General features: G+C 50.1%; 1 protein-coding gene across 2 annotated transcripts in view; it reads right to left on the bottom strand.

Annotated features, from left to right (window-relative positions):
- LOC135825188 (uncharacterized) overlaps positions 1–24800 on the bottom strand; it is a 35980-nt gene extending 11180 nt beyond the window's left edge. For both annotated transcript variants that reach the window (XM_065337920.1, XM_065337929.1), the window contains exons 1-2: positions 24547–24800; positions 2998–3074 (exon numbers count right to left, since the gene is read on the bottom strand). In XM_065337920.1, coding sequence (XP_065193992.1) covers positions 2998–3074; positions 24547–24626 — 157 coding nt within the window. In that variant the 5' untranslated portion in view covers positions 24627–24800. The remainder of the gene's footprint in view (positions 1–2997; positions 3075–24546) is intronic.
- Positions 24801–25865: the final 1065 nt, after the last annotated feature.

The raw sequence follows: 25865 nt of genomic DNA, 5'->3' as shown, positions 1-25865 counted from the left end.
CGATGCTGCCGCTGGCTTAATAATAATAATATAATAATCTTTATTTTCAGGATTACCCAAAGGCTGACGCTTATAACGGAAGCTTAAAACAGAAGTTTTTTTAGGGCGAAACTCTCCGCCTCTTTCCCTGGCCCAGTTTTGGCATGCATGAATGTCTGCTTGCATTCCAAGACTGGATAGAGAGCCTTTGTAGGGCAAAATTAGAGAGACATCATCCGCAAACAAGAAGGTGTTCGAGTGAAGTATGGCTTCTGGTAGGTCATTAATGTACTCAGTAGATCACGAACAGTAGAGGTGACAGATGCGATCCCTGGGGTACACCACAGTTGGTGACTTTGGGCACTGACATGCATGCCTCAATCAATCTTCACGGCTATGCGTCGACCCTGCAAATAACTCTTAGTCCAGGCAGTGACTTTATGGTCCGAGAATTTCAAGTGCTGACTTGACGGAGGAGAGTTGAATGGCTTACTCTGTCAAATGCCTTGCAGAAATCTAGGGAGACCAGGTCGAAGTTCAGACGCTCATCAATGTAGTCGGCCATTTGCTGGGTAAGTATAATAAGCTGGTCTGTCGCAGACTCCTCCTTCGCGTACGCGTATTGTTGACTGCATATCTTCTGTTTTATTGTTAGGTAAGCCTGATCAAGCCACATACCGGTATCTGCAATGTCACGAGGGTGCTGGCAAAAGGCCTGCGTGCAGCCCAATACATGGCTAAAAAACGTGAATTTTTGGACTTGGAGCAAAATTCTGCACACTTTCGCCTGTTTCCATGATACGACAAGTTGCGCACGGTCTGCTCAGATTCAAATACAGTGCTGCTAAAAAATGACAGCGAAAAAATCTTTCCTTGCAAGGGCACATTTTCGGCCATAACTCTTGAACGGCCGGTCAGATCGAGACACAATTTTCAGAGATTTTGCAGCTGTTCTTGCTCTTTCAACTGATGTAGCACTCGATATGAATTTACAAATTCGATTTTCAGGGATTTTACGACCAGGCTGCCCCTATCGCCGTTAAGAGTTGTGCCAGCACCCAGTATTTATTGTGAAAAGTGGACCGGTAGTGGAGGTCCTGGTTATAGATAATGGTAAGGGTGGGATGGTGGGAAAAGAATTCAGAAGCCAACCACTTCTGCTGAGCAAGAAGCGCCAGAAAACAACACTAAACAGTTTGAGCTCTCCAAACTGATGTGATATATAGTGTATGTTCGATCGTTGAGCTGTAAGTGAGACTCAGAGCCTGGCTGGGACAGTCAGAGCCTGGCTGGGACAGTCAGAGCCTGGCTGGGACAGGTGCACAGTCCTATGTACTGTACCTTATACTAGCATGCTGCATGCGGAACGCAGACAGGTGCATCAGATGGCATATCGGGTGCTCCAATCAGTGCAGCGTGCGCAGACGTGCACGAGCAGTGACAGAAGAAGTCAGCGATGCGACGTCTTGCTGATTTGGGTACGTCACCATGATATTCGCACGGTTTGGTACAACTTGTACAAATTTATAGGCAACTCTTGAACCTTTGTACAACTTTGCTGTAGAAAAGGTCAAAATCGTACGCCAAATCGCTTGTCGCATCGCAAAAGTTCAGCCAAGCTCAACTTCTGTGATGGCCCAGTTGCGGCAGTTGCATGGGGTGCGAGATGGCTGCGATTTGGGGATTTCCCGGTTTCGCGGCAGTCATGTCGCGTGTCGCATCGCAAAAAAGCTTCTGTGAATCCCGCTTTACGTCACGAAGGCACTAGCAGACAAACTGAAACTACCACTGTGTGTGTGTGTGTGTGTGCATGTGTATGTGTGTGTGTGTACACGTGTGTGTATGTGTGTGTTTGCCCCTCAGTCGAGCTCCACCATGCCCAAGTCTGTGCATTGCGCAGTGTGTGACCGGAACTTCTCACGGGTCTCAGATAGAACGCGGCACAAGTGCACTACTCAGAGACGGCTTCCCATCCAGCTCCAGCGTGGATCAGTGCAATGCCAGAACTGCCAGAGGTGGTTCCGCAGCAAGGGTGGCTACTCTGTTCATCGATGCCAGCCTGTCACGAGTTCTCCTACACCAACAGTCAGTCTGTCTGTGCCACTTTCAGCTTGTTGCCAGCAGCACTGCCCAACATGTCAGCGATGCTTCCGTTCTGCGGCCGGGTTCAAGCGTCACAACTGCAATCGTGGTGCGAGACCATCTGCTGCTGAGAGAGCAGCTCTGCCCCTCAGCTGCCCACGTTGTAAACGCAATTTCCGCCGGCAGCAGGACCTAGCCAGACATTCGCGGTCCTGCTTGTGATCCGTGTCCCGTTTTCTGGTCCCCTTTCCATAGGGGTGACACTTGCCCCTCTGGGCAGTCATGCTGCTAGTAGTAGTAGCTAGTATGTGTGTGTGTGTGTATGTGTGTGTGTACGTATGTATGTGTGTGTGTGTGTGTGTGTGTGTGTGTGTGTGTGCGTGTGTGTGTGTGTGTGTGTGTGTGTGTGTGTGTGTGTGTGTGCACAGCCCCGGTGGATTGGCTACCCATCGGTGCGACCACGGACCTGCTCCCAACATCGAGCACCCCCGCAACCCGGTCACTCCGCAGTGCAGCACCTGCCACCAGAGTTTCAAGTCCAGCAGCGGCTTGGCCAGACACAAGTGCGACCGCACGAAACGCAGGACAGTGTCGGAAAGGGCCGACTTCCCGTTTGAGTGCCCTTGCCAAAGGAAGTTCCGACTACGTCACCATCTAGTGCGCCATCAGAAGTGCTGCTCCTCAGCCTCTTCCACCCCTCTCCCCTGACGGGGACCGTGTAACCTATCAAGGCAACGTGTGTCAAGGTCAAGGTCAAGGTGTGCACGTGTGTGTGTGTATATGTGTGTGTACATGTGTGGGTGTATGTGCATCTAAGTTCGGATATCGTACACCTTTTGTGTCACAAAGTCCAACCGTGAAGCTAGTGCAGTGCGTAACCATGGCAATGCATGCATTAATCCTGATCTGGCCAACTTGCAAGCGTGCGGTACTAACCCTTGTAGCTATTCGGCAACTGCGGTGTCACGGGTGCTGGTGGTTTGGATATTGCCCAACGAGGTGGGAAAGTGTATCTGGTAGATCAGCATTTGAAATGTGCAAACACAGCAGTCATGAGTCAGATACATTGAGCAACCAGCTGTGCACGTGCATACTCTATACTCTATACATACTGTACAAGCAGAAATATTCGTCTGGAATTTAATTTCGTCTTTTTCGTCCAAGGAGCTGTTGGACTAAATTAAATGCTGGACTAATATTAATTTGTCCAGCTTTTCAATACACTCTTATGATCCATGGACGAAATTTACAACCGGACGAACTCCCTTTCTTTGGAGTTGGACGAAATTATTGACCGACGAAATTTTCTGCTTATACAGTACTCTATACTCTATACTCTGTACACTGGACTGTGCACTCTGAACACTGCCACTGCCACTGCCACTGGGCATGCGACTGTGCTGCACTGCGTTTAGCAGCACACCAGGCCAAGCCGAGTGGTTGAAACCAGGGTACATGACATTGTACACGACGTATAGAGAAACGGGAAACAAAGCGCTGTTGCTCTTACTTGGAGTTTCACGCAATACGCACGCAGTTAGCGACCATCAGACAGCACTGAATACAAATAACTGTCCCGCCTAAAGTGGGATTCACAGAAGCTTTTTTGCGATGCGACACGCGATGCGACTGCCGCGAAACCGGGAAATCCCCAAATCGCAGCCATCTACATATAGCACCCCACGCAACTGCCGCATCTGGGCCATCGCAGAAGTTGAGCTTGGCTGAACTTTTGCGATGCGACAAGCGATTTGGCGTACGATTTTGACCTTTTCTACAGCAAAGTTGTACAAAGGTTCAAGAGTTGCCTATAAATTTGTACAAGTTGTACCAAACCGCGCAAATACCAGGGTGACGTACCCACATGCATTGAAATTCGCACCAAATCTGCAAATCGTCGTCGCATCGCTGACTTCTTCTGTGAATGGTATTTCGCGAGCTCACATCGCACGCGTCCGTCACAGATCACGTCGCATTGCGTGTCGCATCGCAAAAAAGCTTCTGTGAATCCCGCCTAAGGCTGTATTTCATATACAGTTTGTGCGATTGCATCATCAGTTGAGATGCCATTAGCGATACTATGTGCTTTATGATCTCCCTTTTTTCTTAATTTCGTAATTAACGCTTTTGGGCGTCATTATTTTCTCCTCATTATTTCGCACCAAGTTATTATTGTATCCTCGTATGACTCTGTGATGCCGTACTGTACTGCAGACGCGTGCTCGACCCCGTTGGAAATGTACGCAACAGTGCCCACCCTCTTGACCAGGGATCGCACAAACCCAGAGTTTTGATGGGTCAGTACGACTCCTGGATCTTGACCTTTGGTCGGTGTACGAGATGCACGAACAGTTTTCGTAGGGTGAGTACTTTTCAATGTAAGGCCACACGTTTCTATTTCTATGTTTCTCGTCACCCGCGCGCATACGATTCAGGAGTCTGGAAGAAAAAAATAAAAAAACTGTGCTGCACTCATGACTGTGCATGTGGGGACCAGCACACTCATGCACATGTACATAATGTGGCCTGGCCTGCGCGACACATGTGACATGATGCAAGGACGGTATTTTTGTGCGCAATCTAGCTGCACGTGACAGAAGCTCCTATACCACATACTAGTTGCTAACTATGGATAATATTTTGCATGGTGTATTGGTGGATTTTAGTGTGAACAAAGGTCTACAAAGGTTTGTAATAAACTTTTTATTTTCGGTCATTTTTTATTTTTTCCACCTCTCGCATACGTTTTTAGATTTTCAGGTGACGAGAAACATAGAAATAAAAACGTGTGGCCTAATACTGAATGCGGTAAGTAGGACTCGCCCAGGGGCATCCCCACCTGGACCTACTCGAAGGGTCCGGGTGGCGGAGGTAGGGACGCTCTGGTGGGATTTTAAGGTAGTAAAAACAAAAACAAACAAAAACAAAAAAAGATGCTTCGGCAAAGTAGCAGCACAGCGCGCGCACGATGCACTAGCGACTCGTTCCGTATACACAGCGTCCAGAAGCGGTTCCGCTGTATACTTCTGGGCGCTATGTAGACTGTACGAGAGGCTGAATTGATCGATTCATTCGAAGGACGGAGCAAGTCACCAATCGAAAGTTGGTTGGCTAAACATTACTAGGTAACTTGGATCAGTGTGTGAACATAGTTGGTTTGGCTGCGCTCCGTTGTTGTGAGCAACAGTGACCCCTTGTTATTGTACCTTGTTTCAGTGCATATTTTAGTCAATTTTTTGTTTTGCCCACTTCACAACAGAACAACAAGGACAATCAAGGCTTGTTTGCTGCTACTTCAAGTTTCATGCTCACGCAATCATCAGACAACACCCCCCCCCCCCCCCACCATGTTGCCTGATGATTGCGTGAGCATGAAACTTGAAGTAGCACCAAACAAGCCTTGATTGTCCTTTTTTGTTCTGTTGTGTATTACGCTCTGCCTTTGTGGTGTTGAGCACTGTCAGCACTCTGGGTACATCCTTTGGTGTTTTGCCCAATATGTTGTTGATAAATGTAAACTTCATTCAATATGTTGTTTGTGGTTGTTTTCTTTATTTGAATTCGCTAAAAACGGGGAGAGAGAGAGAGAGAGAGAGAGAGAGAGAGAGAGAGAGAGCCAAGAGAGAGCCAAGAGAGAGAGAGAGAGCCGAGAGAGCCGAGAGAGAGAGAGAGAGAGAGAGAGAGAGAGAGAGAGAGAGACTGAGAGAGAGAGGGGGGGGGGAGATATATATCCAAGGACCAAACTGTCATAGTGGGCGAACAAGGTCCACTCAGGGATAAAATGAGCCAACTTTGAGCGAAATCGGAAATTTGGCCATGTCGGGTGATGTTTGGTTTTTACAGACATTGACTCTTAAACCTAGTATGTCTCTCTGTGCTGCATTCATACTTGCCAACCCTTCCGGATTCTCCTGGGAAATCCAGGAAAACCCTCTTTCGTCCCAGTATACCGGAAAAGTTATAAAATCTACCGGATTTTCGAAAACATGTTAGTCAGCACCTTCTTGTTGTTGTTGATTTTCAGTGTTTTGAACGTTGGTGCACAGCGCCCACAATAGTCATAGCCCAAATTTGCTAGCAATTCTTTGAGCAAAATATCGGATGGGTAAGTTTCCGGCAAGTTGTGAGCAAAATATCCAGTTTTGGTGGGCTTTTCGGAAAATCCAAGGCTTCTGAGGGACTTTCTCAACACAATCAGGTTGAAAACAAGCACAAAAGTTGGGAAAAAAACTCATGGCCACATTTTTGTAGAAAGTTGAGCAGCAGCAGGCGCTCAATCAAAAATGCCGTTGTCATCAGCGACAACTATCGTTGAGTTTTCCTTGAAACACATTTATCTCGAGCAAAACCAAAGCAAAATGTCGACGGAAAAAGGAAATGCCAAGCAGATTAAGGACGTTTAGCAATGCGAAAGTTCGAAAGAAAATTCGAGTCTGGGAATGAGTACAGAAAAAAAGCTCGAAACTTCGAAAACTTGGACGCGAAGTTGCAGTGATTTGCGAAAGTAACTTTCTCTTTTCTCGGTACGCATTTGACTACAGGGAGTAGTAATTTTACAGCCCCCTGCTTGAGACTAGGCCTCGGCGGGTAATGCTAGCATTGTAACTGGCATTACGAGCATCGTTTTGAGAACTAGCAATGCTCCAGCATTGTACCCGGATTTGGAGCCAAAACAAGCATTAACGCCCAAAAGTGTCATTTTCTCACTTCATGAGTGTGCATTACTGAATAAAACAGGAGCTCTACAATGTAACGTACACACTGTACTTTGTACCAGCGGCTTTTGGCAGTTTTGCTTAAACGTTAGCCTGCGACTTCACAACATGCGTCTCTTGTTGCGAATCTTAGTGGCAGCTGCTAGGTATAGACGTACCACGTTGATGCCATCATGGGAAACGGAAAGAAACCTTGTCTTTCTTATTCACAGAGTCATGCAGTGCTGGCTTGCTTGCACCATGAGTACATCAAATGGAAATGTGTTGGAAGTCTCTGATTCTTCGGAGGAAGAGAGTGAGGAAGATGAGTACGAGACATAGGAGGATAATAAGGAAGACTAGAACGAGGCAGAGGTGGAGGATGAGCCCGGTGAGGCATGCGCACGACTGCCCAAAGCCAAAGGAGCAAGCATATCGAGGGTTAGATCCTTTACTCGCTCAGGTCAACCATTGGGTAAAAGAACGAGAATTCGCGAAGGAAAATCAACCCAGGCACCTCGAGTTCACCCTAATAAACGAATCAAAGAATTTCCGAAGGAGTATCTGTGTATCTCTGCTGGAAAACTCTTCTGCGAAGTTTGTCACGCTATCGTCCAACCGAAAAAGAGCGTAGTTAAAACCCACATCCTGTCCATGAATCATCGGCTGTCAAAGGAACGGAGGGCTAAAGCGAAAGCACGCCAAGCAACACTCACAAAATCCTGGAGAGTGTACGAGGAGAAGAATGCACAGCAGCTCGTGGGTACCGGTCTGACGAAGGCAGTGGGCGACAACGCAATAGTCAGACGCACTTCGGAGATGTTCAACCCTTTGTGGAAGAGTGTGAGTCAAGCCCGAATGCCTGTCGACATCTTCTGTCCATTCTTCGCAATGAAGCTGCGCCAGATAGCTCGGATCTGCTTCAGGTTGAGTTAGCAGCAACGGTCGATGCTGGTGAACCATTCGTTCGCAAAACCTATCTCATCGAGGGTGATGGTATGCTGAGCTTGGATGCGTACACTCACCTCCAGGAAGTAGCAACTGCTGCCCAGGATGCTGTTTATCCAAATGTCGAAGCTGTCGTGAAGAAATTGGCACCAGGAAATGTTGCCCAGCAAAACGAACTCAGAAGGTACGCGGCAGATTGTATCCGTCCAGCAGTCCAATACTTCTTGAGAAAGTTCAATCATCACAACTCACCTCTATTCGCCAATGTTGCGGCATACAAGTCTGCCCGGCTTTGCTGCCCACAGTTCATTGCCAAAACCATGCCACCCCCTACTCTGGTAGATGACCTTCGATCCTTGTAGCCGAGACGTTATAATATCAAACTGATTCAGATTGGGAGAGCATAACTATGTCGGCTACAAGAACACTGTTATCATACTGTTGACTGCTGTAATTGCTGGTTGCGGACAGACTAAACTACGTGGCGACCACGATGAGGTCTAAAGGAAAGAATAGAGAAAAGTGGCTGAATACCACAGCTAAACCAAAGCGTGCGTGCAGGCAGTAATGTGTATGCGCCGGCGGTAATGTGTATGCGCAGCAATACACCAAATACACAAACGACCAAAGCATGCGCGCGGGCTGAAATGTGTGCGCGCAGCAATACAACAAATAGAATACACCAAAAGGGGGTAAAGGGGCTACAAACTACGTTTCTGTATTCGAAGCGTAGGCGTGAAGTGTGCAGAGCAGCGTGCACGGAAGTCAATGCTGAAGGTAACATAACTAGCCTCCGTGGCAATGTAACTGTTCTTAGTACAACGACAAGTCTCCGCACAGGCAGTGCGGATGAAGACCGCGCATGGAAGAGACACCATAAACAAGTGCATAGTACAGACTGAATAGTTACGGAATGCTCGAATGTGGGCTTTATCTATGTTTAGATTTAGAGCACTATAAGTGAGACATGTACGTATGTACAAACATACGTACGAGCGTGCATAGGTCCGATAATGGAATCTAGACATAACGGACACAAATCCATACAGGGCGCAGATCCATACAGGGCGTGGATCCATAAGGGGCACGAATCCTACTTTGAAGTATATGGGAGTTAGATAGACATTATTATTATTATTATTATTCATACATATCCGCCGGATGAGTACGCGTGGCCCATGCACCATGGGGACCCACGAATACAAACCAGCATATGTTCCCTCAGCAATACAAGCAAGCAAGCAAGCAAAGATAAATGAGAGCCCAGGCAGCGAAAACAAAACGAAGAGAGATGAGGACATAGGTAACGAAAACAATTCCAAAGCGTAGCCAGGGATTGAATGTGTGCATCTGGGTACGACAGTTAATACGGCTAGTGCAGCCGTACAGAGCGCAGCAGCACGAAAATACAAAAGTGCCACAGCAGCAGCCAAGAGGGTGCAAACACTAAAAAAGAAGATCAGTCCATGAAAAAATTCTTGTCGCCACAGGTAGACATTTCCGGCAAGAATGCATGCGTGCGCACGAGTAGGCAGGCAAGCATGTCAGGGGTAGGCGTATTATTATGGCCAGGCTAATTAACAGTGCTGTTTCGCAATGAATTCCATCGGCACTTATCATGCGCCACGTTCCGAAGCTGGGCTAGGCCAGGTTGCGACAGAAGCACAAGCCCCAGCTTCTCCCGACAATCCAGTGAGAGAGTGGTTAGCAGTGTTGTTTTTGGTCTGCCTCTCCTTCCCCGCAAGGCACCAGAAGCAGCAAAATCGAGAGCGACTTGTGGCGGTGCCCCTGATGGCATCCGGAGCACATGCCCCAGGAAGCTCCATCGCCTCGCCGCGATCTCCTTGGAGATGGGTTGCGTGCGACAGCGGTTGTAGAGTTCCGTGTTTCTGATTATATTTGGATACTTTATACGGAGTAGCGAGCGGAGGTGACGGCGGTGGCAAACGTCCAGAGACGTTCTGAGTGCCTCGGTGAGGCCCCAGGTAGCGCAGTTGTAAAGCAAAATGCTTAGAACGTAGCAATTTTACAGCCTCAGCTTCAACGTTAGGGAGATCCCTGATGACTGTAGAAGGCTTTGCATCCTAAATGTCTGCGATGCCGGAACCATTCGGTGTTTGATGTCCTCGGCAGTACCAGCTCTCGATCCAACCGACTTTGCCATCCGCCATTCTTCTTTTCCTCTTTTTTCCAGGTCTGCATCGAGGTAGAAGTGGGTCCGTTCAGTTTTCGCGCCGTTGACCATCAATTGGTGTTCTGGCATCTTCAGCACGCATACGTCATGTGTTTGTTCAAGATTTTGGTCATTTTCATCGAGGAAGTCAAGATCATCTGCGTACTGAAGTTCAGGGATAGACGGTGCTAGGCCTGTACTTTCTCTTCGGAACTGATGTCTCAGCTGCTGCAGAACATTTTCAAAGTAGCACGTAAACAGGACAGGGCTCAGGCAATCTCCCTGTGGTGTGCCAATGCCAGATTGAAAGGCATCTGCAGTCTGTCCGCATACTCGAACACTGAGCATTGTGTCCACAAGCAGCGTTGAGACCATGGCTCGAGCATCAGGTACGCCAGGCGCTGCAGTGAGGATTGATTCAAGCAGGCTGTTTCTATGCGGAGTGTCAAAGGCCTTGGAGAGGTCGATGCCCAGCTTGTTGAATGACCACTGCTTATTTTCTACTAAACTGCTGAGAATACGAAGAGTGAATACAATATCACTCGTCGACCGGCCTGGTCTGTACGCACTCTGTGAGGATGGCAGGTACTGTTCCACCTGGTGTTGAATCCGTTGCAGTGTGATACTTGACAGGATCTTTCTAACTGAATTCAGAAGAACAATTGGACAAAGGCTGCTACATGGACCCTTGGGTTTCCCCGGCTTCTGCAGAGGTATCAGCACGCCAGCACCAATCGCAGAATCTGGTGTCGCCGACTGTACAGAAGTTTGTAGGATGTGAGCAATGGATGTACATAGAGGCTCATTGCAGACATATTTAAGCATCTCGTTGGGAATTCCATCTGGCCCTGGTGACTTGCCATTCTTCAGTCTGCGTATGGCAGAGGCCACTTCTGCTGTCGTTATGTTATTGGTTAGAGTTGTTGTTTCCTTCTTTAACGGCTTACTGCTAGAGTCTGAGAACTGCCCACAAAAATGGTCCGAAACTCGCCTGGCTTGCTGTGCTGGGTTGCATATTCTTGCGCCGTTCCCATCATCAACAGCTATCCCAGACCTTCTCGGCCTGCAGAGGGCAGCAACAGAAGCATGCATTTTTGAGGTGTCGTTTTTGATGCATTCTATTTCCACTGCCTTGGCTTCCAGACGGTGTGCTTCACATTGCTTGACTGCAGCACTCAGCTGATGGAGCAGGCGATTTCTTTGCGTTTTCAGAGCAGTTTTTTCCTCGACATTTGGTGTTGCATTGATCTGGATTCGTAATTGTTTCTGGCGCGTAGATAGATCACTGATCGTTTGGTCATCGGTGACATAGCTGGAAGACTTTTTTCCACGGGTGTCTTTGCCCAGGACAGCCTCCGCTGAGCACTTGATAGTCTCTGCAAGCTTTTCCCATGTCACGCCACTGTCCAGGCTGGATATTGCATGCGATACTGAGTCTCTGTACACTTGCTGAAGGCTGGGATTTGTGGAGAGCTTTTCAATTGGTATGCGACCGTCCTTCTGTTTACTGCAGTAGTGGTTGCTGATGGCTCTTGATGGCTCCACCATGATGGTCACCACCATCTTGTGATCAGATGTCAGTTCACATCCCGCATAAGCTCTACTGTCTTGCAGTCCGTGGCATATTTTGTCTGGGATCAGCACATAGTCAATTTGGTTATAGATATTTACATTTTGTTGATTACGTCTGTTGGTACGACCAAGTCACCCCACAGATCTCCACTAGTAACTTGCTCAGTTTAGACCAAGACATGAATAACCTTGGATAGTAGTAAACCTAGGTGCTGTTGTGCACATGTCTGTACTGTTCCCCGGCCCTCAGTTACCTCAGCCTGCTCATGACTACTGAGTACTGTGTGTTGTGTCTTGTTGATGTCCCTATTCATCACTGCTGCATGCATTCATTGCTAGTGCCATGCATAGTTCTTTGCCCCACTGTGGCGGGAAGGTCGTCTCGTGCAGCCGCAATGATCAGCTGCGCTATGGAGGTTCAGTTCCGGCAAACATGCGTGTGGATTTGCATTTTGCTGCTTGATTTTGATGTATTTGTGGTTAGTGCAAGGAAAGAGCTTGCGGGTGCAGTTGTTGTGTTCTTGGTCTTTGGCTGTTTCTGTTACTACCAGGTAGTAGCTAGCCTTTTGAAGTATTGCAATCAGTTTGCAATGGATACAGTCTTCTCCTAGTGATAATATTCTATAAACCTCAGACTCTGTGTTGTGAGTGAGAATACCGGCGCAAACATTGGTCCTTCGAGCCGGATCGCGAATGGCGGAGGAACAAAGAACGAGTGCTCGTTCAACCAAGGGAGTTGCTCCCAGGCGACTGGGGTTTGAGGACGAAGAGAGTGCGACCAGTCCAAGAACCAGCTTCAACAGGCAGACACCGTCGCTCGCATCAAGCCGCACGTCAGGAAGTGCGCCATCAGTGATGGAAGCAAGGTGCGCCCTGCTAGAAGCGAGAAAGAGGGTCGCAGAGGCGGAGGCTGACCTGGCCAGCTTGAATCTCGAGAGGGCGTCCAGACGCTCTGGCACACCGAAGTCTTCATCGCCCGCGATGAGAGAGGAAGTGTTCGAGGAAGAGCGACGATCTGAAATGCAAGCGCCCACAGCTGCAAATGGTAGCGATGAGGTGAGCGTGTTGTACCCTGCTAAATCCGTACAGTCAGGGCAAACTAGTGACCCGGACTTGATAGACCTGAGTGCAGATAGTGTCTGCGACCCACGTACAGTCAAGTCCCGTTCTACAAGCGGTAGGACAGTAGAGCGACTTCAAGGAGTTGGCAAAAACTCAGTTTTAGTGTCAGACTCAGTAAGTACCGGTACACAGCGCACGGAGCAGGTAGAGCAAGGTACTAGTGCCTCTTCACACATTCCGTACAGCATGGCAGAACGCGCAGATGCCACACCGCTAGCTCTAGCGCCATCAGCGCTCCAAGCACTGCAGGGTAGTCCTGAACCTGTGAATCTCTCTGAGCAGTCAGCTGTAACCGCACACAATGCTCAGTCACAGGCCAACGAAGACGCACTCAGTCACGCACACCGGATGATTGATTGCCTGCAGCAAAGTTTACAACAGTCCGCTGACGAAAGTCATGAGAAGGATCTTGTCGTGCAACACCTTCAGTCTGAATTGCGGCGAACACGTCGCGAGCTAGACCTCCACAAGAGCACAGCTCAAGCTGAGAACAGCGACTTGTATGATTGCAACACCGAACTGCGGGCTGAACTCGACAAGGTGAAGCGCGTATCGGAGCAGCGCAAGGTAGAGTTCGAGGCGATGGCCTGCCAGAGACAGCGGTCACGCAAAGAACTCCAGGAGATCGAGGAGCAGGCTGCGCACGCGGAGGGTGACAAGGATCACCTACGTGAACTCCTGAGTCAAGCCAGGCAATCTGCGGAGCAGCAGCAAAGGAAAGCTGACCAGTGGCGCCAGCTGTTCCTAGAGAAATGCGCAGCGCGAGGTAGCCCTGCAGACCGGGCAGTCAAACAGAGACGGGATACCGTGACTGACACGAGTAGTCCTGGTAACGATGCTCGATTCCACGCCGTCCACGAGTACGAGCCTCGACCTGCAGAACTCAGGGGAGCGAGTTCTGTGGACAAGTCATCGTCATACCACCGCCGGACTCCAGCTGAGTACCACCAACCCGTCCCGAAAGATACTGAGGATGTGGAGTCCCTTGGCGACAAGGCTGAGCCGACAGAACGCCTGCCGCCCGCAGCACGCGCTAGGGACCAGCCAATCGCAGATGAAGAGCACACCCCGGCCCAGGCCGCTCAGACTTCAGTGGTGACAGCTGTCAGTCAGCTTGCGGAGGCCTTGGCCGGACACCTGACGACAGCCACGCAGAGACATGGCTCCCAAGATACTGGCAGCGACCTTCACAAGATAGTCGCCCGACAGTCCACCGCAAAGGACCTCCCAGAGTTTAACGGCGACCCGGCGTCCTGGCCGATGTTCCGCCATATGTTCACTTCATCGACGAGTGAATGCAAATTCTCCAATGCGGAGAATATGGCCAGGCTACAGAAAGCCCTCAAAGGGAAGGCTAAGGACACCGTCAAAGCCATGCTCATCGTACCTGATAACGTCGATCGTGTCATGCAGACTCTGGAAATGCGGTTCGGGCAGCCAGAGCAGGTGATACAGACCATAATTGACGGCGTCAAGAAACTGAAGCCAGCTGGAGAAGAGGACTTCGAGGCCCTCATCGACACGGCAAATGCGGTCGGCAACCTCGTCGCAACAATGCAGCTCATGAACGATACCGGACATCTCACAAATCCTACCCTGCGGCAGGAAGTGATCATGAAACTTCCCAACAGCCTGAAGCGGCAATGGGGGGAGTTCGTCCACACCCAACACACCGGAGTGACCCTGGCAACACTCTCCGAATGGCTATCACAACGAGCGGACGCTATCAGCCACGTCAGAAGACTCACCGCCACTGACAGAGCTGAAAAGCCGCCATCTGGCAAGCGACCAGGCGGCCTCCGTGGGAACACCTTCACCGCACGAGAAGAACAATGTGGTTTCTGCAAGAAAGCCGGGCACTCCGCTGCCAACTGCAACACCTTGAAGAAGGCCCTAGTCAAGGACAGGTGGAAGTGGATCAAGAATGAGAACCGCTGCTTCGTCTGTTTTGGCTGTGGACACCAAGTCAGGGACTGCCCGAAGAAAGCACGGTGCGGACGTGACGGGTGCGAAAGGCTACACCACCGACTCCTCCATCTGCCGCAACCGAGCACGCAGGAGAGGACGGGGGACCAGCCAGCGCCGTGCAACGCAACTCAACGACCTACCAGTGGGAGGGTGATGCTGCGCACAGTACCCATCAACGTCACAGGCACGAAGGGGACGGTACACACGTTCGCTCTGCTCGACGAAGCATCTACAGTCACGTTGCTTGACGCTAGCCTAGCCAAGGAGATCGGCGCCAAGGGGACGCACTGCCCGCTGACACTGACCTGGACGGACGACACCAGCCAGACTGACAACAACTCCAGGAAGGTGGAGGTTTCGGTGTTCGGAAGCGGGCAGGAGTTCTACCTGAACGATGTACGAACCGTTACACTGGATCTACCCAAGCAAGACCTCGACGTCAACAGCACCTGCCAGCACTGGAAACACCTCCGAGACGCTGATCTGACAGTGGAGGATATGCAGAAGCCCAGAATGCTCATCGGGCAGGACAATTGTGACCTGATCATGCCCCGAGAGTGGGTCGAGGGACCGCCCGGATCGCCGGTAGCCACGCGGTGCAAGCTAGGCTGGGCAATCCACGGCAGAGTCGATGACCTCAGCACCGAAAACGCCCACAGCAGCCTGTCAGCGCAAATCAAAGATGGCTGCTTCGATGACGACCTACATCTGCTCGTCAAGTCTTTCTTCACCACAGACTCGTTTGGTGTCAAGGTCACCAGCACTAAGATCCGGTCCCGACAGGAAGCGCGAGCTGAGAGGATCATGGAATCGACCACCAGACGAGTCGAAGACCGCTGGGAAACCGGACTCCTGTGGAGAGAGAGTGGCATACTCCTACCAGAGAGCAAGCCCATGGCCCTCCGGCGGCTGTTCTCCATCGAGCGAAAGATGGACAGGGATCAAGTCTTCGCTGACGCGTACTGCAGTAAGATCGAACAGTACCTGGCTGCCGGTTATGCCTTCAAGCTGACACCAGAAGAGGAGACAGCATTCCACGAGCGCAAGTGGTACCAGTCGCACTTTGGTGTCACGAACCCGAACAAACCAGGGAAGCTGCGACTAGTCTTCGACGCGGCAGCCTCAAGCAACGGCATGAGCCTAAACGACGCCCTGGTTCCGGGTCCGGATCTGCTGAATTCTCTCACCGGCGTTCTATTCAAGTTCAGGGAGCACCGTATTGCCTTCGGCGGCGATATACAGCAGATGTTCCACCAGGTTCAGATTCGGGGAAAAGATCAACCATCCCAACGCTTCCTTTGGCGAGGCATGAAACGTGACAGAGAGCCGGACGCGTACCAAATGAAGGCGATGACGTTCGGAGCGGTATGCTCGCCTGCCTCGGCCCAGTTCGTGATGCGGAGGAATGCTGAGGAGTTCAGGGACAACCACGAAGAAGCTGTCTACGCAATCAACCGCAAGCACTACATGGACGACTACTTCGATTCAACGCCAACAGTGGAGACAGCTGTCGCCAGAGCGCTTCAAGTCGTCAAGATCCACAAAGCCGGCGGGTTCACCATTCGTAGCTGGGTAAGCAACTCGTCAGAGGTCCTAGCAAGCGTGCCACCCGAGCTCAGGTCCGACAGCGCTCTCACGATCGACAGCGGTGAAACGGCCACCCCGACCGAGAAGACCCTTGGCCTCAAATGGATGCCGCGGGAGGACATCTTCAGCTTCAAGCTAAGTGCACGACTGGTGACACAAGAAGCAGAAGTGACGCAGCCGACAAAGCGACATGTGCTACGCATGTGCATGTCAGTATTTGATCCGCTTGGCTACCTGGCATTTCACACGGTATCGGCAAAGGTACTTCTCCAGCGGATATGGCGCACCGGAGTCAGCTGGGACCAGCCGCTACCGGATGACCTCGTGACACGCTGGAAAGAGTGGTGGCAAATGCTACTCAAGCTGAGCGAGCTGTCTGTGCCACGCCCCTACAGTGAAGATATGACCAAGAGAGCCCAAGTTCAACTACACGTCTTTGGAGATGCCAGCGAGTCGGCCTTTGCGGCTGCAGCCTACCTCAGAGTCACCTTCGCCGACGGGAGTGCCCAGGTCGCTTTCGTGCTGGGAAAAACACGTGTAGCGCCATTAAAACCACTCTCCATTCCAAGACTTGAGCTACAAGCAGCTGTCATGGCCAGCCGCATGACCGAGACGATCAAGTCCGAACATGACATCAGCATCGACAGCGTCACTTTGTGGACTGACTCCGTAACAGCGCTACGGTGGATACAGGCCGATGCCCGACGTTTCAAGCCGTTCGTGGCTCATCGGGTTGGAGAGATTACGGAAGTGACCGATGTAAGCCAGTGGCGCTGGGTGCCGACCGATGAGAACCCAGCTGATGCAGCAACCCGTCCACGTAACGACAGCGGATTGGCTGAGAAATGGCTGAAGGGACCCGACTTCCTGAGACACCCAGAGTCGGAGTGGCCAGTTGAAAAGCCCGGAGCAGCTACACCACGCGAAGATGACAGCGTCGAGCTGAAGAACGAGTTCGTGGCGACCGCTCGGGAGGCACCAACACTCGCTCTACCTGAGATCGAGAGGTACTCATCTTGGAACAAGCTTGTGAGAACGACTGCATGGGTGGTCAGGTACATCAGGAATCTGCGGGCCTCAGCGACAGGAAAGCCACCAGTTGCAGGCGAACTTCGCCCATCGGAGTTCCGGCGAGCTCAAGAGCTCTGGTGGTTGCGCTGCCAGGCCGATGCCTTTCCGACAGAGCTCCTGGACCTGCGGAAGACGGGAAGCGTCGCGACGAGCAGCACCTTGTACACACTGTCGCCGCGTATCGATGAAGCCGGGCTGATCCGCATGGCAGGCAGAATCAGAACGGCCCCGGCTGGCAGCCTGGTGGAGCTGGACCCGGTGATTCTACCTCCAAAACACCCGTTCACCCGCCTACTGCTCCAGCAGACTCACGAATGGTGCGGGCACAACGGACAAGCGCACATGACCAACGAGATACGCCGAAGCTACTGGATCCCGACCTTGCGAGCTGTAGTGCGTCGAACATGGACGGAATGCCAAAAGTGCAAGAACGACCGGGCGCAGCCGGTGGTTCCTCAGATGGGCGCCCTCCCAGACAGCCGACTTGCAGCTTTCGTCCGACCGTTCACACACTGCGGTCTCGACTATTTCGGACCCATGGAGGTAACCATTGGACGCCGGCACGAGAAGCGGTATGGTGCGCTATTCACGTGCCTCACCACCAGGGCAATACACCTCGAACTTGCCCGAGATCTCACCACGGACAGCGCTATCATGGCCATCCGCCGAATGGCTAGCAGGCGAGGACAACCAGGCATCATCTACTCGGATAACGGCACCAATTTCCGTGGTGCGGACTCGGAACTTCGCAAAGCTGTCCAGGACTTCGACCACACCAAGATTCAAGGACACTTGACACCGAAGGGTACAGAATGGAGGTTCAACCCACCCGCTGCTCCGCACATGGGCGGAGCGTGGGAACGTCTTGTGCGCTCAGTGAAGACAGCTCTGAAGGCGGTACTGACAGCACGAGCGCCCCGTGAAGATGTGCTGGTCACCCTGCTTGCTGAAGTAGAGTCGCTCCTGAACAGCCGCCCGCTGACCCACGTGTCTTGCGACGCGACAGACGAAGACAGCCTCACACCAAACCATTTTCTCCTCGGTACGCCCTCCAACCATCAAGCACCTGGCGAATTTGATGAGGCTGAGCTGTGCATGAGGAAGCAGTGGCGGATTGTGCAAGTGCTAGCCGATCACTTCTGGAGGAGGTGGCTGCGTGAATACCTGCCGACGTTGACGAGAAGGACGAAGTGGCATCAGCGACAGCAGAAAGAAGTCAAGGTCAATGACATAGTCGTGATTGCCGACAGAGACCTACCCAGAGGCAGCTGGCCGAAAGGTACCATTACGGCCGTCTATCCCGGCACCGATGGACATGTCAGAGTGGCCGACGTCAAGACAGTGTCCGGGACATACCGCAGGCCGGTGTCAAAGATCTGTGTGCTGGACGTTCTGAATAAGGGTGACGCTTGAAGACGTCACCGGGGGGAGGATGTTGGTACGACCAAGTCACCCCACAGATCTCCACTAGTAACTTGCTCAGTTTAGACCAAGACATGAATAACCTTGGGTAGTAGTAAACCTAGGTGCTGTTGTGCACATGTCTGTACTGTTCCCCGGCCCTCAGTTACCTCAGCCTGCTCATGACTACTGAGTACTGTGTGTTGTGTCTTGTTGATGTCCCTATTCATCACTGCTGCATGCATTCATTGCTAGTGCCATGCATAGTTCTTTGCCCCACTGTGGCGGGAAGGTCGTCTCGTGCAGCCGCAATGATCAGCTGCGCTATGGAGGTTCAGTTCCGGCAAACATGCGTGTGGATTTGCATTTTGCTGCTTGATTTTGATGTATTTGTGGTTAGTGCAAGGAAAGAGCTTGCGGGTGCAGTTGTTGTGTTCTTGGTCTTTGGCTGTTTCTGTTACTACCAGGTACTGTAAATATACAAAATTTCGGCGCTGCAAAATTTCGGCACTTAACGATATTTGACATTTCGGCGGCGATTTATTTTCGGCGTGGGGTAGAGGGCATGGTATAGTGTGACAGATGCTGTGAAAATTTCATCGGCGTTTTAATTTAGGCGTTTTGGGTCGGTGCCGAATATAGCCGAAATTAAATAGCTGCCGAAAATTTGTATATTTACAGTAGTAGCTAGCCTTTTGAAGTATTGCAATCAGTTTGCAATGGATACAGTCTTCTCCTAGTGATAATATTCTATAAACCTCAGACTCTGTGTTGTGAGTGAGAATACCGGCGCAAACAACGTCGGATGGTGCCAGTCCAGGTAGTGATGTGTCTGGCAGGGTGCTGAAACGTAGTATTTGCGAGTCGCATGCCGGTTTCCTCACAGCTCTCCAACAGCGCTTCCTCGTTCGAGTTCCTTCGACCGTTCGCCCACCTGCCTAAGCAAGTGTATGCGTCGGATGCGTGGCGGCGGCCGACCTTAGCGTTGAAGTCGCCTCCCACGAGCACGAGCGTTCTCTTGGCAAAACTACGAATTAGAGTGAGCAGCGAGTCATAGAATTCCTGTCGTACTGCGGGAGTCTTCTCAGACGTTGGGAGAGTTGGAGCGTACGCCGAGATATATGCCATTGAGTTCTTGTTCGGGGACGGAAATGAAAACAGAGCGTAGTCGAGCCGGTCAGAGACTGCTCTCCAGATAGACATAAGCGGCTGAATATATTACAACTATAGTACTGTACAAGAAAGATTCGCGAATGGTGGTGCCCAGTGTCTGCTCTAGGATTGTAGGACAGCCGGGTACACGTGTACCTGGCGCAACCATTTCAACCGGGTCGGAGCCGGGTACACATGTACCTGGCGCTGTCTCACCAGCCGAGTCACATGCTTTAACTGGTTGGTTGGTTTATTTTAATTCGGACAATAAACGGGAACTAGGCCCAATGATATAAAGGCGAATGGATAAGCCGCATTTAGAAAAGAGAGGACAGGAATTAGAAAATTACAAAAGAAGAAGAAGTACTGGAGTCTGACACATACAAGCCATGGAGTCAGTCCTTTCAAAGTTCGAAAGTGTAAAGTACCAACCGGGTCACAGGTGACCCGGTACTATAATATTTTCAACCGGGTTCAAGCGCCGCCCAACCGGGTGGATTACCCGGCTCACCCGGCGCTGGAGCAGACACTGGTGCCATTCGCGACAATCCTTCCCAACTCTAGATGACGATGGGATTATTCAACGCCTGAAGAAAGAGCTCGCTGCATACAAGGTAGCAGCAGCCGATGTCCAACTAGGCCAAGACCGCCTGGCATGGTGGAAAGACCAAACTAACCTTCCAGGATGGCAAAGTGCAGCATGCATTGTGATCACTGTCCCACCATCGTCGGCAGCCGCCGAAAGAGTGTTCTCCCTTTTGGAAGCAGCTACTGGCAGCCGGCAATATTCAATGCTCGTTGATCATCTGCAGTTAGAGATCATGCTCCAGTACAACCGTGGAAGAAACACAACTGAGCTGTAAGCAGCACAGGATGAGATCCAAGGAATGACCATGAGCTGAGTTATGTGGTGTTGTCATGCTTGAGCTCTGGAGCAAAATCTACCAAAGAATTACAGTGTGGTTTCGTTGAAAGTAACATTCCTACTATTGTGACAGTGTGTTCACTGGGATTATGCCCCATTGTGTTGCTAATGGATTGCTGCAATGAATCACCAAGTTTTGGTGTCTGGACTGATTACCTATACTCATGCACTAGTTGCCCACTGTGCTGATTGACTCATTCCACGAAGTGATACGTTGACTTATATTGTACTTTTTCATACCACACAATATACTAAATTTCCAAAATAGCATTCCGTATGCACCCTCAAAGTACTTTGAAGACTGTCGACGTAACATAGGGTTCTGATTTACTGTTATTCACTGCTAGTTCATGATAGCAACTTCAGTTCCACATCATTTTGAAATAGCGTCACCATATAATCTACTTTCAAAGTACTAGGTACTTCCAATAGCAGTATTCCGTGCAGTGTGACTTACATTATGACACAATGCCATATGAGTGGTTCACATTGCCTTTTCAACTAGCATTACAAGTCCAAATTAGCATTCTAACGAGCATTATATGACCGAATAACTAGCAATGCTAAAAGCATTTTGAGCTGAAATAACTAGCATTACCCGCCGAGGCCTACTTGAGACTGAGCTGCATATACGGTACGGTACTATAAGATTCAAATAACTTCGAGAAAAAGTCATTTCACATTGCTAAACCAGGCAGGCACAGTGGGTTGGTCAAAGACCATGATTGAGATACGAGAGGTAACTGGTTCAAGTCCTGCCTGGGAGCGGTTTTTTCCAGCCGTGCTGCTACCCACAGTCAACTGGGAACTTGTGGCCAGGCACAAGGGGTACATGGATGCAGCTAATGGGGTCGTTCTCGGCACTTGTGCCAGTGGTTGTGAGGCTTACCCACTCACCCCCACCGTTAGGCGCTGCATCTGCCGCTAGGGTTTATCGGGTGTTAGCGGCCGTCGTGAGTTCCCTTCGGGAACGGACACGATAATTTACTTTTTTTTTTAACCTCACAAGTTTTGAAACTCAGATGTTGAGCCATAAATAAATGTAGAAAGGAAAAGGACATATGGATACGAGTTAAGAGTAACTCTCCATCACTGTAACTGGATACTATATACAGTCAGAAAGTGCAATAACTAGGCACAAAACTGACAAGAGTACTGAGACATTCGACGTCCTGACACCTAGCTTCAATACATCTCCGTAGCGCTAACCGACGTGTTGAAGCTAGGTGTCAGGACGTCGAATGTCTCAGTACTCTTGTCAGTTTTGTGCCTAGTTATTGCACTTTCTGACTGTATATAGTATCCAGTTACAGTGATGGAGAGTTACTCTTAACTCGTATCCATATGTCCTTTTCCTCACAAGTTTTCTTTTTCGAAACAGATTTTCGCGAAATATCACCACCAAAAGTTCGAATTTTCGCACTGCTAAACGTCCTTAAATCGAAAATTTTGTGGCAAAATTGTGCGGCAAAATATCGATGTGGGCAGAGCAAATTTGGGCCATGACTAGCCCACAACGAAGCTCTAGCGAGCAAGAACTAATGAGTTAACGTATGGACAAGTACGCTTTGTCGTGTACGGTTTAAGAATGTTTTGTGATCACGATGACGACACTATGATGACATGGATACAATATTTTGCACAATAATGATGCTCACAATAATGATGCTCACAATAATGATGTAAAATAACAGATCAAGAAGCTATTGGCAATAGGGCTTGAAAGTGATGACGTCAAAAACGGCCAGGGAGTAGTAAGTTGCCATCAGATTTCTATTTTGGATCCACTAAGGTGTGACTTTGCTATTGCCTCAGTATGTGGGTGCATAGCAACCCACTCATGTTAGGGATCTCAGCGCGTGAACTGCGCAGCCAGTCTGCGCAGGTGAGATTTTCGATCCCAAACGCGTCCAGTGCAGAAATCGTGGAAAAGAACATTTTTTCCAAATAAATCAAGTTGAAGAAGACAGTAGGAATGGCTGAATATTGCGTCCAGGAAAGCACGTTCTACGGCCATCTCCAAGCTACCTATCTCCCAGACACTCTCTCAGAGGAACTATGGAGGGTCAAAGAGCACAATCTTTCACTCTTGGACGCAGCGTGAACACCTCTTCTACTGAGCGCGATGTCTTCTCTCTGAGTGATAATGGCGGCGATGTTCGCGATGGCGGATGCACTGAAAATCGAAGTTAGGACAATCTAACCGGAGAAACGTCTGAATTTTTGACTGAATCCTCTCTGAAGTGGGTTTTTGCCGAATGGAAAATTATAGGAAAATCGACCGGGGCAATATCGCCTTGGCCACGCTGTCCTTCGGCGGGAATTACAAAGTATGTTCGAACGACGATGAAGATGACGATTCCGCTAGTGTCCACCGCGTCCCCTAGTGTCGAAAATCGACCGTCGCCATTTTTCTGCTGTGTCCGCGAGCTGCACTCAAAACTCGATGACGCAATGTATGCGCAAACACCCTGCGCACTGCACGCGCTGAGATCCCTACTCATGTCGTATGCAGGGGTGACTTTTACTTCTACACCAGTTGTAACCCCGCCCCCAGTAGCCAAATCAGTCAGTTTCACTGGCTACATCACCTTGCGGTGAGTAAGACGGCTTGAAATGTGCATGGATCCATACAAAAACTGGATCCAAGTTGATCCAGTTTTTGAATTTTTGAAATTGTTGCTATGCTGTGACGTAGCACTTTCAAGCCCTATTGCCCCGCTATATGCCAGGGGCGTAGCAGCCGCATACTGACCAACCACCACAATCTCAATCCCTTGACAAGACATGCAGAATCCCTGGATTTCTCTCAAAATCCCTGGATGGCACAAAAACAAGTGAAATTGAGCTTTTCCCGCCAAAAAAACGTTCGACTCTACAGCTGTGCGTACAGCACAGATCGACCCTAGGCCATAGGCTGTACGAGAGCTCGTAGACATAGTGCAGTTTGATCAGTCGGCGCCCGCCTGTCACTTTGTCAGTGCAGATCTTGCAGGCATGGTCAGGTCTTCAAAGTGCTGTGCACTGTTCCAAGTAGGGAGTAGTACAATACCCGGTATTGTACTACTCCCTGGTTCGAAGTGCGAATGAGCACCGTACATACCTTTGAAAAAAGTTCAAAAAACCGGGATATTCAGGCAGAAACCATGGAGTTTTCTAGAAAATCCTGTATCAGACAAAACTTTGGTTTTTCCGGGAGTTTGCTTGAAATCCCCGGGACCCCGGGAGGAGTGTCGATTTTCCGGGATTTTCCCGGGAAAAACGGGAGGGTTGGCCAGTATGCAGCCGCTCCGGCCGGTCCGGACCACTTTAACGCCCGACCACGACCACCATAGTAAAACAATGCCAAAAGTGCCCAGAATGCAGGATTTGCACCCTAATTTCAAAAAAATCAGGGGGGACATCCCCCGGCCCCCCTGGCCGGACCACCGCCAACGGCGGTGCTACGCGCCTGTGTGCATTCACCTTCCTAATCGCCAGGTAAGGAAGCTGTATGAAGTTTACCGCTTCTCAGTTTCCGGCATACCTAGTTTCACGTGTTGAACAATATAGTCTAAATTCGCTACTGCAGTTATTTTGTTTTAGTGCCTTTCCAGTGTTCTATTAAGTATTAGCACCCCTGGTTCTCAATCTATTGTTCTTCCTCTCATTTGACTTAGAAAATCTCAGATTTTGAGTTTTTTGCGCTCCATACATAATTTTATTTTCATTATTTTATTGGTTTGGTGAGACTCCCATGATAGGTATCCATTTACCTCTGGAGAATCCGTAAATAAACAAACAAACAAACCTTCCCTCTACTGAGACAGTACAGCTGCATCCCAAAAGCTATGAAGTAATTATGATATAAAGAGTCAGACTAAGTCACTTACAAGATTATGAAGGCATTCACCGTGCTTGTGCTGAAAGTGCAAAGCAGAAGGAACAATAGCACACTCGCCGCCTCCACCATGCTTACTGTCTACGGTCTGGTAGTGGTGATCGTGAGGAGGTTTGCTCAGGAAGGATCCGAGTTAGGTTGAAGTGCGAAAGGGAGCCATTTGGCTTGCGCCTCGAAACTACAGTACTTTTCGCACGCTTTCAGTCTTTTGGGAAGGAACTGTAGTGGCACGTGGGCAGTTCTTGGCCCGGCCCCTAATATAATAAGAGCTACAAGGTCAAGGACTCCCTGCCTGAAACGTAGAGAAATCACGTAGAGAGAAGGTGTCTGATCTGGACTCAACTATATATTATACGGCTTCGCGTAGATCTACGTGTTTGGGGTCCAGATTTCTACGCGTAGTACTAGCAAGAGTACATGGGGTTATGTACTCTTGGTACTAGCAAGAGTCCATAAACACTGAGTTATCGCCCCTCCCCCCGAGACACACACATCATAGCACCATAGAATGGGGTTGCATTTTTGTTGTTTTTGCCATGTGATTAAGCAATCACGAGTGAAACGAGCTAGTTGCTAGTCTTGAAGAAGAAAAAAAATCACGCCCATCTGCTGCTGCTGCTAGCTGCCAAATTGATGCTGTCCCTGCGTTCGCCACCTCCATGATCCAACTGCTGAGGTGCCTCGTGCTGTGGCACTACCACACCTTGGTCCGCCCTGCGTTGATCCGGCATCGTACTCTCGTACTCTGCTCATGCTGCCGTACTCTCGCGTTGTGGCCTCGTGGGTAGACCTACGTCTTACGCTATTTGCGCTTGCCACGTGCTTATGCGGCCCGCCTTACCTGGTGGGCTCTCGCGCCTTATTTCCCATATAAGCATGGTGGTGTCTGTCATTGTGGACCGGGCGGCATCCGGGGACTTCGCCTCTTCCATACGTGGTATGTTTGCTCCGCCACACCGCCTGTTCTATCTTGCGTACTCGGTTAGTACTGTACCTTGGCTGAGGCTTAGTACGCGCGCTGGAGGCTTTCGTGCCATGAAAGGAACTGCTTCCTAATATAGAGATTAGGCGCCATGAGCCCTGTTTATAGTAAACATTGCATTAGTAGCGCTGATACCTTTATGCAAATATGGGGTAGTCTCGCCCGCGCATATGGGCGTACTCGTACTGCGGCCTGGGCTTTCCCCAGTACGGCTGCCCGCCATTGCATGCCAGACACCCCCATTGTTGCGCGCCTAGCCACGCGCGTGGCTTTTGCCTGCTGCTCGGTTGTCAGCGATAACTACGGTTTGCCGTACGCTGCAAACCTAC

This window comes from Sycon ciliatum, chromosome 1 (assembly GCF_964019385.1).
Source record: "Sycon ciliatum chromosome 1, ocSycCili1.1, whole genome shotgun sequence".
Lineage (NCBI taxonomy): Eukaryota > Metazoa > Porifera > Calcarea > Leucosolenida > Sycettidae > Sycon > Sycon ciliatum.
Note: the sequence above shows the minus strand (reverse complement) of the source record. Positions and strands in the feature narration are given on the sequence as shown.